This window comes from Acipenser ruthenus, chromosome 3 (genome assembly GCF_902713425.1).
Source record: "Acipenser ruthenus chromosome 3, fAciRut3.2 maternal haplotype, whole genome shotgun sequence".
In the NCBI taxonomy this organism is placed as follows: domain Eukaryota; kingdom Metazoa; phylum Chordata; class Actinopteri; order Acipenseriformes; family Acipenseridae; genus Acipenser; species Acipenser ruthenus.
In genome coordinates, this window is record NC_081191.1 from 1,707,364 (window position 1) to 1,723,610 (window position 16,247).

At 38.7% G+C, this 16,247-nt stretch overlaps 1 protein-coding gene across 2 annotated transcripts in view; it reads right to left on the minus strand.

Moving 5' to 3' along the window:
- Positions 1-16,247, minus strand: part of LOC117435680 (collagen alpha-1(XXII) chain-like) — a 128,971-nt gene that overhangs the window by 84,643 nt on the left and 28,081 nt on the right. For both annotated transcript variants that reach the window (XM_059010208.1, XM_034059034.3), the window contains exons 5-12: positions 12,104-12,215; positions 8,707-8,830; positions 7,746-8,021; positions 6,941-7,021; positions 6,538-6,651; positions 5,622-5,666; positions 4,307-4,369; positions 2,975-3,013 (exon numbers count right to left, since the gene is read on the minus strand). In XM_059010208.1, coding sequence (XP_058866191.1) covers positions 2,975-3,013; positions 4,307-4,369; positions 5,622-5,666; positions 6,538-6,651; positions 6,941-7,021; positions 7,746-8,021; positions 8,707-8,830; positions 12,104-12,215 — 854 coding nt within the window. The remainder of the gene's footprint in view (positions 1-2,974; positions 3,014-4,306; positions 4,370-5,621; positions 5,667-6,537; positions 6,652-6,940; positions 7,022-7,745; positions 8,022-8,706; positions 8,831-12,103; positions 12,216-16,247) is intronic.

Here is a 16,247-nt window from a genome sequence, read left to right on the forward strand (position 1 = left end):
TGAAAGGGTGCAAGTTATATTTATACCACATCCTAACCACATGTATAAACATCTTATATTGTTCAGAAATGGCTTGTAATGTATAAAGACGTGTCATTATTATTATTATTATTTGTTTATTTAGCAGACGCCTTTATCCAAGGCGACTTACAGAGACTCAGGTGTGTGAACTGTGCATCAGCTGCAGAGTCACTTACAATTACGTCTCACCCGAAAGACGGAGCACAAGGAGGTTAAGTGACTTACTCAGGGTCACACAATGAGTCAGTGGCTGAGCCGGGATTTGAACCGGGGACCTTCTGGTTACAAGCCCTTTTCTTTAACCACTGGACCACACAGCCTCGTGTCATGCAAATCTACCAACTAGACAGTGTGTTTGCTATCTTCTCTCCCACACAGCATGGTAATACTCAGCATTTTAACATTTGTCATCATTTTATAGACACAGACCGGACCGTTGGACATGCAACCAAATATTTAAGTAGCGTTTGTGTCAAGCTGTGTCTTGCCAGTACAGTCTAAACATGGCTGCAACATTTATAGTTCTATCCTTGTGCCGGAGATCATTTCCTGTACTGGAGTAAAAGTGCAATCAAAAACAACCAGGCCAGAAATCTGACCATTTGATAGTGCCTGCTTTGGGAAGTGGCATACAACTGCATTGTTTTTAAGAGTTATGGGACAGATAATCAAAGATCTGTGCAACTCTGCTGGAATTGTGAATATTGCAAGTCTGTGAAATTCAATGCTGTTGCAGGGAAATCGCTATAGCAAAAGGCTGCGGAAATGAATACATTTAAATGAAGCTAAACATGAAATGAATCACAATTCAGACTTTACCCAACTAATATAGATGAGATAATGAGTCAGACTAAAACAAAAGCAATGAAAGGGCCAGCTGTGCTGAAGAGGAGATTATAATAACAGCTGACAATGAAAATTAAGACAAATTGTTTGGAAAGGGGGAAAAAAAAATCCTAGAGTGGCACTAAGACATTGTGAAATGTATTAAAAACAATACCATGTGATCACTCTGTCACAAATATTATCATTATCATTATAGGAGTTTTCATATTTTTTAATACCTTAAAATGTTTCCAGATCAATAAAAAAACTGCCAGGAACAGGATATTAAACAATGCTATACCATATGATTACTCAGTCACTATAGTCTATACAGTATATTAAAAATAATTATATTTTCATATTTTTTTTAACCAATCAAAATGCTCCCAGACCAAGACAAGCCTGCCCAGATAAGGCACTAAATCAATGAGGACTGTCTAATTATAATACACAATTCATCATATGACTTTGCTCATAAATGTCTGCTGTGAGCTGTCAAAGAGCCTTAATACTGCATGTTAATCACACTATCTCATTCATAACCTCATTTCTGCAAGGAGTAGCAGAAGCTTACCTCTTTGGCTGACTCAGTGATCTGCTGGCAGTAATATACTATGGTTTCAAAAGGGCGAGAACGCTTGTGTCCCTGTAGCCAAAACTTCTTTGAGAAAATACAAATGAAACGCTGTGCACAGAAGCAAGTGTCAAATCTTTTAGTTTAGAATTGAACGCGATGGTGGGTTGTGGTGTTTTTGTTTCCAACATTGTTTTCAATTTAAGCTTGTGGATGAAGGACCCTTGTATATATACACATGTGTCTGTGAATCCGACCCCTGTGTAATGTGTAAGTGTTGGGAAAACAGTGAACAAGTGAAAATGCAATTTCAAAGACCTGGGGTTTTTCATGAATGAATGAATGAATGTGCAGCTAAACGGAATGCCATCTGTAGCACCCGGCCTGGGAGTACACTGAGTGAAGGAGGGACATGTTTGTGAACCAAGCTGGCACTTTCCCTGCAGCAGAATCATTTCAGTTTTAAGGATTCAGAGGGTGGAGCTGTGTGGGCAGAGACTCTGTTATTACAGATTGTTTTGTGGGCATGGAAGCTGCAATTTCAATAGTGTTATCCAAGCAGTTTGTTACTCCTTATTAATGATATTTTATTTATTTTTTGTCTCTTAGCTTTAGTGCTACCTACTAGCCGTGATGGTAAGCGTTATTTGTTACTGTTACTTTAAGTTGCTGGCAAAGTAAGGGTTTACACATGAAGATCCTTACAATGTGTTATACAATTGATCTCCAGAAACAGTATGTATGTTATGCAGTTCTGGGTTACAAATACACTGTAGATTTGCTCTGCTTATACAGAGATGCTATGCGACCTGGCCTATCTCCTACCAGACCATTGTTACACAGACCATTTGCAGATTATTGTCATCTGACAATTTTCTTGTGCGTACTAGACTGCAGACATGGAGTAATTGGCGAGATAATTCTGAAACATTGCCGCAGTCCACTAAAAGGCAGGGCTGATATGTGGAATCTGTTTAAACCTGCCTTTTATAACAACTCAGTACAGTAAATCAGTGTGAACTCTTTAATGGGGGTCAGGCTCACTATATGTCAAATCCATTAGTAAACTGTACCAGGCCCAACCAGCACTAATTCCAAAACATAAAAAAATGCTTCCAACATCAACATGGTATACATGGTAAACACCATATACTGTATATGCTTAAGCATCGGGCTAGAAATCATGTCCTTAAAGCTTTAATGGCATATCTGTCAGCTTTGTTTTTTTTTTTTTTGTTTGTTTTTAACTGTCCCATAAGAAAATGATGAACCTGTTTATTTTGCCTGTGTTATTAGCAGGTATGTTATTTTGCCTGTGTTATTAGCAGGTATGTTATTTTGCCTGTGTTATTAGTAGGTATGTTATTTTGCCTGTGTTATTAGCAGGTATGTTATTTTGCCTGTGTTATTAGCAGGTATGTTATTTTGCCTGTGTTATTAGCAGGTATGTTATTTTGCCTGTGTTATTAGCAGGCATGTTATTTTGCCTGTGTTATTAGCAGGTATGTTATTTTGCCTGTGTTATTAGCAGGTATGTTCAAATCATTTGCTTACCTTTTCCCCTTTTACTCCACTGACTGATGTTGTTCTGCCCTGTAACCATAAAGCAAATCATAAAACAGTGTTTACTGGCAAGGATGTATTTACAAAACAAATCATAAAACAGTGTTTACTGGTAAGGATGTATTTACAAAACAAATCATAAAACAGTGTTTACTGGCAAGGGTGTATTTACAAAACAAATCATAAAACAGTGTTTACCGGTAAGGGTGTATTTACAAAACAAATCATAAAACAGTGTTTACTGGCAAGGGTGTATTTACAAAACAAATCATAAAACAGTGTTTACTGGCAAGGGTGTATTTACAAAACAAATCATAAAACAGTGTTTACTGGTAAGGGTGTATTTACAAAACAAATCATAAAACAGTGTTTACTGGCAAGGGTGTATTTACAAAACAAATCATAAAACAGTGTTTACCGGTAAGGGTGTATTTACAAAACAAATCATAAAACAGTGTTTACTGGCAAGGGTGTATTTACAAAACAAATCATAAAACAGTGTTTACTGGTAAGGGTGTATTTACAAAAAAAAATGAACAGTTTATACTCTTAGAGCAGAGGTGCACAACTCTAATCCTCAAGCCACGTCAAATTTCAGAGGTTATCAAATAATTAATGGATTATCTTACCTGAAGAGGTTCAGTTGGTTCAATTAAATAATAAAGGGTATGGTTGTATAAATAAAGTCCCAGAGGCTTTGATTTTACAATATAATCCTTAATACAGGTATCACAGGAAGCACAGAAGGTCTTGATTTGACATGAATTGCAATTATTATTTATTTCTTAGCAGATGCCCTTATCCAGGGCGACTTACAATTGTTACAAGATATCACATTATTTTTACATACAATTACCCATTAATACATTTGGGTTTTTACTGCAGCAATCTAGGTAAAGTACCTTGCTCAAGGGTACAGCAGCTGTGTCCCCCACCTGGGATTGAACCCACAACCCTCTGATCAAGAGTCCAAAGCCTTAACCACTACTCCACACTGCTGCCCCCCACCCTGCAAATCTAACATGAAACACATCAGTACGACAGGACGTAGTAGTAACCCAATACAATTGTGATTCTGTATACTGAAATGGCCTGGAAAGGACCTTTAGGGTTAGATTGGGCACCGCTGATCTACGTAATGTAGCAAATCCCCAACAAGGATAATAAAAGTACACTATAAACACTGAATTGTTGATCTAATTACTCTCTTTCATAGTTATTTAACTCTGTGTTTTATCAAGCTGAAAAACAAACAACAGTATGCATACTATGCACTGTGTGTGTGCTTGCAAAGTGTTTGTTTTAATGTTAGGAATTCCTTACCGGATCTCCTTTTTCTCCTTTGAACCCTGCAGGCCCAATTGCACCACTGCTGCCACTTTCACCCTGCAGAACAAAAGACACCCCAATCACGCATTCAAAATACATGAATAAATACACAACACAAATAAATATATACATTAGCAATACAGCATATATACATGCTGTGCAAAAATCTTAGACATGTTGCATTTTTCTACTCTGATGCATTATGAGCATCAACAATTTACTCAAAGCCTACACTAGTGTTTTCTACTATTATAACAACCTTGACTTGCTTAAAGAAGGAAAAACATTGAGTGAAATAGCTCACATCACTTGATTTAAGGTGTGGTATCTGAAGCATAAACAATAAGTACAGAGAAACATCATCTGTAATTGACAAACCTAGGACTGCAAGACCCAAAAAGCTGTCTAAGATGGATGAGCAATACTTGAAGATAATATCCTTAAGGAATAGAAAGAAGGCAAGCATTAAATTGACAACAGAACTGGCAGAAGGCACAGGTGGCGTTGTCCATCCATCAACGTCCAAACCATTGTTCCAAAGTCCTGTGTTCTTTCTGTGTTCTTGTGCATATTTTAGCCTTTTAGTCTTGTTCCCCTTTCTTAACAGAGGTATTCTTACTGCAACACATCCTTTAAGTCCTGATTTCAAGAGGGACCTTCGTATTGTTGATGGATGGACAACGACACCTGTACCGTCTGCCAGTTCTGTTGTTAATTCAACACTTGTCTTCTTTCTATTCCTTAAGGATATTATCTTCAAGTATTGCTCATCCTTGTTAGATAGCTTTTTGGGTCTTCCAGTCCTGGGTTTGTCAATTACAGATGTAATGTGTACTTCTTGATTATGCTTCGGATAATACACCTTGAAATTCGAGTGATGCGAGCTATTTCACTCAATGTTGTTCCTTCTTTATGCAAGTCAAGGTTGTTATAATAGTAGAAAACATTAGTGGAGTTTTTGAGTAAATAGTTGATGCTCATAATGCATCAGAGTAGAAAAATGCAACATGTCTAAGACTTTTGCACAGCAGTGTACATTCCAACACCTGAAGTTCATACAGTCAGTCTAGCCATGCAGGTAACTTTGATGTCATGCCTCATTTGAAAGGAAGCATTTCTAAAAGCACAGCACGCAGGCACTGCTTGTAACATGAATGAACAACTAACAGAATCTGTTAAGCTGCGATCTACTCACCTCAGCTGTAGTATTGATTTCCTTTAATTGAAGGTGCTAGTTCATCTACCTGTGTTTGTTTTTTGACAGTGAACGAAACAATGATAGAAAAAAGCAAATGGAAATGACTCTGACCTTTTCACCTTTTGTGCCAGCTAGACCAGGTGGGCCAACCTCCCCCTGCAGCAAACACACAAACAAAATATTTTTTTCTGTCAGCAAATATTCTAAACATTTCAAATCTGGATGGAAGGGTTTCAAATAAAGTTGTATCCTTCGTGTTAATTTGTACGTCATCTGCATTCAAGCGAATGAACAGATTCCCACCAGGGACACAAGCTTTAATTGATTGCAGTGTTTTGTGTAGGAAACTGGGAGCTAAGCATTATGCAGGTAAGAAATGCAAAACCCTTCCTCTGAAAATGTTTTTCATCAAGCAACCACAATAAAAATATCATCAATCTGAAAACCTCCTGCATAAATGAAGGGTACTCCTTGAATGCGCAAAGAACCAACAAGCCCCAGAAAGGAGAAAGTGGATTGTTTACGGCCATTGTCATGAGTGAAATAACCACAGCACTCCATAGAATATTCTGTTTATGTAGCATGTACAATGTATAGAAAAGGAAAGTATGAAATTAAACAGCTGAATTCACCAGTCATTCTGGTGCTGGTTTTGAATGAATGCAAGATACATGTAGATCCAATCAGTCATTCAGCTGCCGTTGGTTTGCTATGAATTGACTCTTTTTGACATCTGTTTATCCAAAGTGCATCATGCCATCTTTTTTGGAATCCCAATGAAAGTCAATGGCACAAGATTCTACTTGAATATAAATACAGGTCCTTACTGTACCTTCTCTCCAGTGGGATGATTCTACTTGAATATATACACAGGTAGATCACTTCCCTTTACTGTACCTTCTCTCCAGTGGGATGATTCTACTTGAATATATACACAGGTAGATCACTTCCCTTTACTGTACCTTCTCTCCAGTGGGATGATTCTACTTGAATATATATACAGGTAGATCACTACCCTTTACTGTACCTTCTCTCCAGCGGGACAGGTGCAGTTGAGTGTCTTGTTTCCACGTTGCTGCTCTCCATTTACTGTTGGAGTGATTTCGATGACAGGAGCCTCTGTCACAAACTTGACTTGGCACTGGAAAAAAAAAAATCTGATACTTAAATTCTTTAGAGCGTAAGTGAAAATTGAATCAAAGAAGATAACCAGTACTACCAATAAAGTAAATATATACAGAAAAGACCACCAAGCATGTTATTATAGGAAAAGCATTTGGAAAATATTCTTTATCTATAAAGACTTTTTGTCAAAATGAATTGTACTGGTTTCTATTAGTATCACATGTCATGTTTTTCTGTTTACACCCTGAAGTTGAGATGTTATTGCAGAAGACAATAGTAACTCTGGACTCATCTGTTATACTTACTGGACCAGAGGGGATGTCACAGCAGGTCTCAAGCTCTGCATGCCTGGAGTCACAGTAAATCACCATCCTTTGCAGGTCAAACTGAAACACATGTGAGCAAATGGATGACTTGACATTCCACTGGATATCGACAGGAGCCTTGCATCATCTCTGCCTGGCCACATTGCAGCGCACTGAAGTGCATGTCTAGTGCACCCAATGATGGACACACAAGTCTATCATGCTGTCTTCTATGTTGGTTATTTATCGAATGTTAAATCATCAGAACTTTCTGCCGGGCTAAGATGGATTTACACTTGGATGTGACATGTGGAGTTTATTTTATGTCCTGTGGGATAGGCTGGAATTTGTGTTACTGACACTCTGTTAGGTGGCTTTCACACTCAGTGGCCTTTATCCCGAGAGGAGAGTTAACTAATTTATTTAAAAAACACACTTACAATTAGGGGTGTAATATCTTACGGTAGGAAAGTGAGGGATAGATTAAGACTAGGTGAAACTGCTTTACCCATGTGGATGACCTGGGGGAGACTTCAAGGCTAGACTACATAAGAACATGATAACTTAAGAAAAGTTTGGGAATGAAACAAGCCAATCTATAGGACACTCACAAAAGCATAGAAATCACATAGCAGATAACAGTGCAATTGCAGTGATCGTATGATTTATGATTGATAATATATACTGCAGTGGCAGCAGATTACATGGGTCTGAATCAAGCAAGCTATTCTTTACAGCATCTACAATACCAGAAGTACTGTGTTAGGAAGTGGAACATCACAATGCCAGTGATTCTTTCACTCACATCAACAGGAACGCTGTCATAGAGTCTCTTTCCAATGACCGTCTTTCCCTGGATGTCAATGTTCTCCCTCTCCTCGATAGGCAGCGTCTCTACAAGTTTGCAGTCGAGGTAGAGGGACACTGCCTTAGCCTCCACACTCAGAGCGATCTTGTGCCAGTTGCGATCAAACAGGTCACTAACAGCAGGACTCTTGAAGACGGTTCTCACAGCATCCTTTGTCACTCCGACAGCATTGTATTCCACTGCCTTGTTCGGGCCGTCCAACCGGATGGACACCTGCAGAGAAACCAGCATTGCTTCGGTCAATGTGTCCTCTTCGTTGTGCTATATGAAAGCAAACTTTATAGACTAATTAGCTGAGGGTGCGATTGTCTCAACATGATTTACTGCTGGCAGTGGTCCAGAAAACTGACAGAAGTTCAGCAGTTAACTGATGAGTTACAGATTATGTAGGACAGGATCTTATGAAAAATAAAACCCTTTACATCATTGACCTGTTCATAAAGCTTATTCATGGAATGTGCTGAGTGTTAATGTCATTGAGACACCAGGAACCAGTGAACATCAGAATTATGTAACAACTTACTTGAAAGCCCCTTGGTTTCTGATATTTATACTCAAACTCGGTCAAACACAGTAATCAGTGTGCAAGCAGATTATTTTTTATTGCACAGCTAGTTCTGGACTAGATCCCTATTGTGACGACAACAAGGAGTGACGCCATGACAGCGGGTGGAGAAGTACTTGCACAAAGTGTGTGAAAGCACTAGATACGAACGCAGTAGGAATTCCATCTACATTGCATGTGTATCCAGGATAAACAGTTAACACACTTGAACATTTGGATCAGAAGATTAAAGATATCTTTCTTAGTATGCATGCAGCACACCAGCACTGGCAGACTGGGTTTGTAGACATTCACATCATGAATATTTTAAACCAATGCAAATGGCTAACAAACCTGTGGTATCCCATACTTGTCAAAGATCTGCCAGATATACCAGTCTTCTTTTCTTGAGGTTTTTCTGAACTTAAATGTGGTGACAAAAGCATATTCATCGGGCAGACCTTGAGGGAACACGTCTCTGTTAAATAAGAAAAGAAAACAGACAAACATGGCATGTTTTATAGTGTAAAGGACACACTCTTGAAAATAAAGACACAGGTGGCATGTTTTATCCTGTTTTCTACAGTATCCAGGGATTAATATGGATTAATCTATGGAAATGTAAATGTTAAATTGATTTCTGAGGTAGTTCAGCAGCTAATGCATGGCTGCTGTTGGAAGAAGTCACATTGTTTTCTCATCTTCTCTTCCCTCTCTTTTGTGTTCTTACAATGTACTTCATGTCCTGTGTCCCTTTTTCTGCTTGTGCTTATTTTTCCCCACAAACCTCACACATCTGTTGCCTGTTCTTTGTGGAATACTGCTCTCAGCATTTCCATTCAATATAGCTTATGTGTTTCAATGTACAACCAAGCAATGAGTAAGGAATGAATGACAGTCCATTTACCAAGCAAGCCACAGACCATGCACTTCCTGGACGTCAATCCCAAACTCTGCCTCGACCCCGTGTGCATTCTGTGCCATTAAGGGCTTTTTTGTTTTGTTTTTGTTCAGACATGCCATTCGATTTTTACCCACGTGACAGATAATTGTAAATCAGCATTGTCTATTTGAAGTTATCTAAATAAATTTACATTCTGCATGACAAAAAGCACAATTTTAAATTAAGTTTATAAAATAGATATTCCCATTATTTTTTATTTCCATTTGGCTGCTGCTCGCTGGTGAGTGAGCCGTCTCCCTGTATGCTAGTAGTTTCCATAACAGCGAATTCTGCTTCCATTCATTCTTCTTGATCTCGTTAACATGCATTTTGATTAACGAGTTCCCCTTATTTAGTCTTTGAGACAGGAAGTGATGTACGTGACCTGCAACATTTAAGCTTTTTAACAAGAAATGCGTTCATTAACGACCTCATCGACTCAATTTGAAAACATTAACGGATTGATTTAATTAACACATTTAGTTTGAAAATCACTTGCTACCAAAGTTCTCGATACTATACCATGAGTTCGATACAATACTGTTTTTTGAAAATCCTGCTTGTGGTGACTTGTTACATACAGATGTAATGAGGTTTGTAATAGTTTTTTACTCTGACACCATCATTGGAGTATAATAAAATGCCTTTATTTTTCTAGCATTGCATAATGAAGGTACATGTCAAAATAACATTTAGAATTCCAAGGTGTTGACAGGACATTGACTCTCAACATGGACCTCATTGTCTAATTGGCCCCAAGGGACTGGAAACAGAGACACTATTCAGTTTGATGTTCCTCTGAGATCATAAGCCGTTTATTCTACATTCATCTGTGCAATCTGGAAGGATAACACTTATAGGCCGATAAATATGATAGCATGAATAATGAGACACAGGTTGGGTACCCGTGCTGACCTCTAGTATTTACTACCTACATGGTATGGCTCCCGATCACCGCTCGCATCCAGTTCAAGACTCTTGTACCCGCCTACCAATGCCTTGACCAGACTGCACCCAGCTACCTCCAGACCCTCATCTCTCCCTACACCCCCACCCGACCTCTCCGCTCCACCTGCTGTACCTCCGCTATGCTCCCCTGCCTCTAGTGTCCGCTCCTTCTCCACCTTCGCCCTGCAGTGGTGGAACGACCTTTCTACGGATGTCAGGACTGCCCAGTCTCTGACCACCTTCCGGCGCCTCCTTAAGACACACCTCTTCAGACAACACCTGTAAAACTCAACTCTTCCCTTCTGGACAATATAGCACTCTGCCTTTAATGCACTTTAACTTGCACTTATCTGCTCCCTATTTTACTGTATTTAACCCTGCACTTAGCCCAATCTGTAGTATCTTGTATTTCACTTGCACTCGTATTTAACCCTGATGTAACTATCAACACTTATCCGCTCTTGAACTGCCCCAATATCAAATCATACGGTGTTTTGTATTTGTTCTTATTAGGACTAAATTAATTGTATTTTGTATCTTGCTCTTAATTGTACTGTAATTCTTGATATGTATTTTTTGTATACAACTAAGTCGCCCCGGGAAAGGGTGTCTGCTAGGAAATAATAATAATAATAATAATAATAATAATAATAATAATAATAATAATATGGCAAATTGGCAATGGCTTTTGGCACCCAGAGTGGAATGTTCTTTTTCTAGATTTTTGATGTAATCATATGGTAGGCCAGTGCCAATTTGGTTCAATTGACATCATTCCATGTGTCAAAATGTGTCAAATTCTAGGGAATTATCATCTTTCTGAGACATGAATACACTTCCTTATCTCCTGTAATCCCATTGCAAAAGTGCCAATAAAACTTGGTAACTGTTTCCTTGTGATTGTTAAAAGCATATTCTCAAGAGTTTCACAATAGGCTTGCCTGAGTAATCTCAAAACAACTTAATCTATTTATATATTTATTTATAAATAAAAATAAAATAAATCTGAAATCTCAGCTGTAAGCCAGACTCTCGTTGGACCTCAATCAATGAAACCTTTGCTTGCAGTTTCTGAGATTGTAACCGATAGAAAGTATTTTAATACAAAGTACTTCTCTTATAATAATTAGATTAGTTATAGCCTGAATTGATTTGGTGTTGATAATCGTACATGTTTCACCAGACCCATTTTGTTACATGCAGTTCACGCATTGCTGAGCAAGGAGGGGTAACCATAATAGAAAACACATCAATAGTATGTAGTTAAAATACAAATAAAACATCAATGGAATTAGTAGTCGCAGTAGCCTATTGGCACAACTTTAGCACAGCACATCACGTTTGTGCTATGAGGTAATCTTAAGGGAGACATTTAACACACAATTACAGTACATTTAATCAACCTCAAAGATAAAAAAAGAAGAAAAAAGCAAGGATGAGACGTAGAATACTCCAGTTACATCTGCTGTAAACATGATGGCAACGATTAGCTAAGTATAATTGGAATGTTCCTCTAATATCATTCGAAAATCTTACAAACTTGTTGTAAACAGCTATTATATGACAATGCGTGTTTGATTCAATGTACAGTTCTTATGATGCGTGACATCTGAAATGTTAGAATAACCCCTCATTACTTACCATAAAATGACACCCACTTAGAAGTTTGTTGTAAATCCATGTTAAAATAAAAAAGGACAGGGTCAAGTGTTTGATTTTCAGGAATAATAGCGCTACTATCATAGTGTGCTACCTGTAAACATAGCCATAGTAAGAATGTGCACAAAACCACACCTATATGTAAACATAACAAACTATGAATTTGAACCAATCCCAAAATAAACCCAGTATCTCACTTACTCAGTCCGCTCAACGATGGGCATAGTCCCAAGTCGTACATAAGAACTCTGCTCATCATCCTCCTTCATACCAAAATGATCTTTCACGTTGAAAAAATCCATTAGGTCAAAACCTGCCAGAAGAAAGACATACTCTTAAAAAATACTTAAGTGGAAAACAATTACGTATTTAAGTTGTTACCACCACCTGTCATATAAAATACATGCTTTTAGTGTTACATATTGAGTGTATTAACATCATGGTTTTCACTAATGAAAAGTATATAATTAATATATATATATATATATATATATATATATATATATATATATATATATATATATATATATATATATACATATATGACATTGTCCAAATTCCAAATGTGGCAACCTAGGTTAAAATGTGAAGGTGATATACATATTGAAATGAAAAATATTGGAATAAAATAAAGAAATCTGACAAGAAAACACTGTGCTGAAGAACCGAGGCGAGCGCATGGGGCAAGGAGTGGAAAGCGTTTGTAAACTGCTCTGCAAATTATTATAATTTTTCTTACAAGCAACCCAGTTTTTACAAAACTGTACCGCGACTTTCCGACTAACTGACCTTCAGTATACAGACCTGGCTTACTTAAAGTATGTCCAAGAGTAGAGGGAAATGTAATCCGACAGAATCAACCCCCGAGTTTGACAGGGCCCTATCAGCTACTGACAACATGGCGACCGCGGATGATGAGTCGGATCCGGCTTTGATCAGAGAGCCATTCGAGCCAAGGTGTCAGCGCTCTGGAATGAGTTCCTCGCAGAGCTTGGGTCTTCAGTATCTGCAGTACAAACCAGTTTCAACTCAGGGGCAAAACCTTAAGAATATGGCGCCCTTGTTAATGGATGTTGACGATCGGCTCACATCTGTTGAGTCACTGTGCTCTTCCCTGTCTGCTGAAAATACAAAAATGAAGCTGAAACTGGATGTGGAAAGTTGGTCATGCAGGCAGAACGTCACAGGGGGCTGAGGTGTCTATCTTTATAGCGTCTTTCTTCACAGAGGTAGTTGGTGAGGGAAGCTTTTATAAGCCACCAGTGATTGATCGAGCACACTGCTCCTTGGCCCCAAAGCTGCGGCACGGTGATCCCCCATGATCATACGATTGCATCCTTATCAAACCAAAGAGCAGATCCTCCGTCTCTCAAGTGGGCAGCTTTATTTTCAGGAGTCCCAGGTTTTTGTGTTCCCTGATCTTAGTGCTGAGCTGGCACAGCGTTGGGAAAACTTCATTGAAGTCAAATCACAGTTATGTGCTGCTGGAATCAAAGTATGGATTATAGCATCCTGCCCGTCTTTGCAGTACATTCAATGGAGCTAGCCAAGTGTTTGAATCGTCACAAGACGCTCCTACTTTCTACAAGGACCAGATTCTTCGCTCCTTGCTGTCAGTACCAACCACTGAACGAGTCACCATCGACTCCACTGAGGGCTCCTCATTTTTTATTTGTTTAGTTAGCAGATGCCTTTATGCAAGGTGACTTACAGAGACTAGGGTGTGTGAACTATGCATCAGCTGCATATAGTGTCCACTGTAATTTTGGGTTTCTAGTTTATTAATTCGCATATGTTTTTGTAGTGGACAAGTACACCTCAGGTTTATAACATGACAGGTGCATACAGAATAGAAACTGCAGGTGAAATGTCACTCCGTTTGGTGAGTCACATGAAATGGTATAGTCAGTGGTGGAGGATGATGTTTCACATCTGTTTTGGCATGGTCTGGGCAGTGCTCATTGGTTGTGTATTGTCTCTACATTCCTTCTATTATGATAGCACACTCAGCTGGGATGTGCAGGGTGTGGTCAGGGGGGCAGGAGCAGAAGATTTCTCTCTATGCAGATGATATTCTTTTGTACATTGCTGACCCTGCATCCTCTCTGCCCCACGTTCTTTCTATATTAGGTCAATTTGGCAAATTCTCTGGATATAAACTGAATCTCCATAAGAGTGAATTGTTCCCCATCAACTCGGCTGCCATAAATTATCCTCTCTCCACCTTTCCTTTAAATTCACATATTTTTGTATCACAATAATGTTAGGTTATTATCATAACCCTGGTTCCCTGAAATAGAAATGCAACCATTACCTAATGGGTATTTATCCTTTAATACCATCTCACCCGAATAGATATATAAAAGCTGCACATAGTGCCTGCGACGTAGTCGTGCCCGCCCCCAAGAACATAAACGACCACTGACACAAGTATCGTCATTTTTCCTTCAAGACTGCTGCAATCATGGATGCAGTGACCTTGAAGGTTAATGGTTACATTTCTATTTCAGGGAACCAGGGTTATGATAAAAACCTAACATTCCCTATCAAGTACGAAATGTAACCATTACCCCATGGGTAGAACTACCAAAGCTGTCGCAAGGCAATATTGCAGACCAACTGGAATGCTACAAGGCTCGGCCAAGGCCACCTTGTGCGTTACCATGAGGAACCCCAGTACAATAGATAGGGCTAAAAAATTGGTCGAGCTCGAGGCCGCCCTTAGCACTTGTTCCAAAACCAGGATTTTGTGGATCCATGACATTCAGCTGATAGAACCGCATAAAAGTATGGGGAGTAGCCCACACCTCTGCATCGCAAATGTCTCTGACAGATGAACCCTGAAATAAAGCCCACGAAGTTGCCATGCCCCTGGTCGAATGGGCAGTGAGCTTCTCTGGAGGGGGCAAGTTGGCTCGCTCATATGCAGTCTTAACTGTGTCTGTAATCCATCTTGGTAACCTTTGTTTAGACAGAGCTTTCCCATGGGACTTAGCCCCATAACAAATTGCTCAGACTGCCTCCAACTTTGAGTAGCTGGACACACCCCAAACAGACTAGCAAGTAAAATTACCCCAAACTATTACCACTTAATAGTCATTAAAAACACTCAGAACGTTCATCCACACATCAGAAAGCTCCATTGCAGGGTAGTAACACACATGGATGCCATGGAACATTAGGGTAGAATGCAAGACATTGAAAAGGTAAGAACTTCTGTAAAGCAGAGATTGAACATGTTTACAATAACAGAAGAGGCACCATTTACCAGTTTGTGCTCAGAACTAAATCCGGATTATCAGGCATTAACTTGGTAGTTGACCTTGTTTGTATTGCCTCTTACCTTCCCAACACAGTCAAACACCAGACCGTAATACCTTCTCAGTTCTATTTCTTACATATGTTATAAAAAAAAAAAAAAACAAACATCATGAATGATGCTGTAGGGTGTGAATCTGGCCCATGAAATGTTGAAAATATATTTCAAAGAAGAACACACAAACGCAATTGACTTGTTTTTCCCATTGTGCTTTTTCTGGAGCCAAGCTATAATGGTAATGTACATCAATTGGGATACTTGAAACTCATGCAGTGTAACAGTGAGAGTTTGGTGATTCTACGCATGGTGTGGTAGTGTCTTTTGCACTTAAAAGCTGATTGGCTGAATCTGTGAGGCTTATAATTAAGGTTGATTGAAGTGTAAATCAGTAAATATTTTGTAGGATTACGGAAATCAAATTTAGAAAAGTAAGATCATTGGTGTCGTTTACATGCACAAGTCATGACAGTTTTCTTCAGGACGTGTTTACCATACTTTTCAGGAAATACGTTGATATGCAGTTCTGATTTAGGAAAAAAATTGTCCGTACCAATGCAGATTGCTCAATTCATAGTCATTTAGGGGAGGGGGTATTTAAATGTATGTGTCTTCTTACTAAGTAGAAAAAGAACGACTCTGAATATCGTGAGGAGAGTTTCATGGGTTGCCATGAAGATAAAAACATTCAACAAGAGAAATGAATTCACGCGTTGTCCCACACATTCTGAATTACGCTGCACATTAGCTACTTGTTTGTCTGGTTACCTTTCCAACACACCTTTCTAACACTAGAACCGCCTTTTACAATACATGTTTTTATTTTGAATATAACCTACAATATTCTTTGTGCATATATATATATATATATATATATATATATATATATATATATATATATATATATTAGCCTGTCAGTTCCTTCGTTTTGTATAAGAATGCGCCAGGGAAAATATCAGTAGGAGAGATTTCATCTTGAAGCTAGCCACAGCACTTCAGCAAAAACATTTCGATCATTTCAATCAGAAA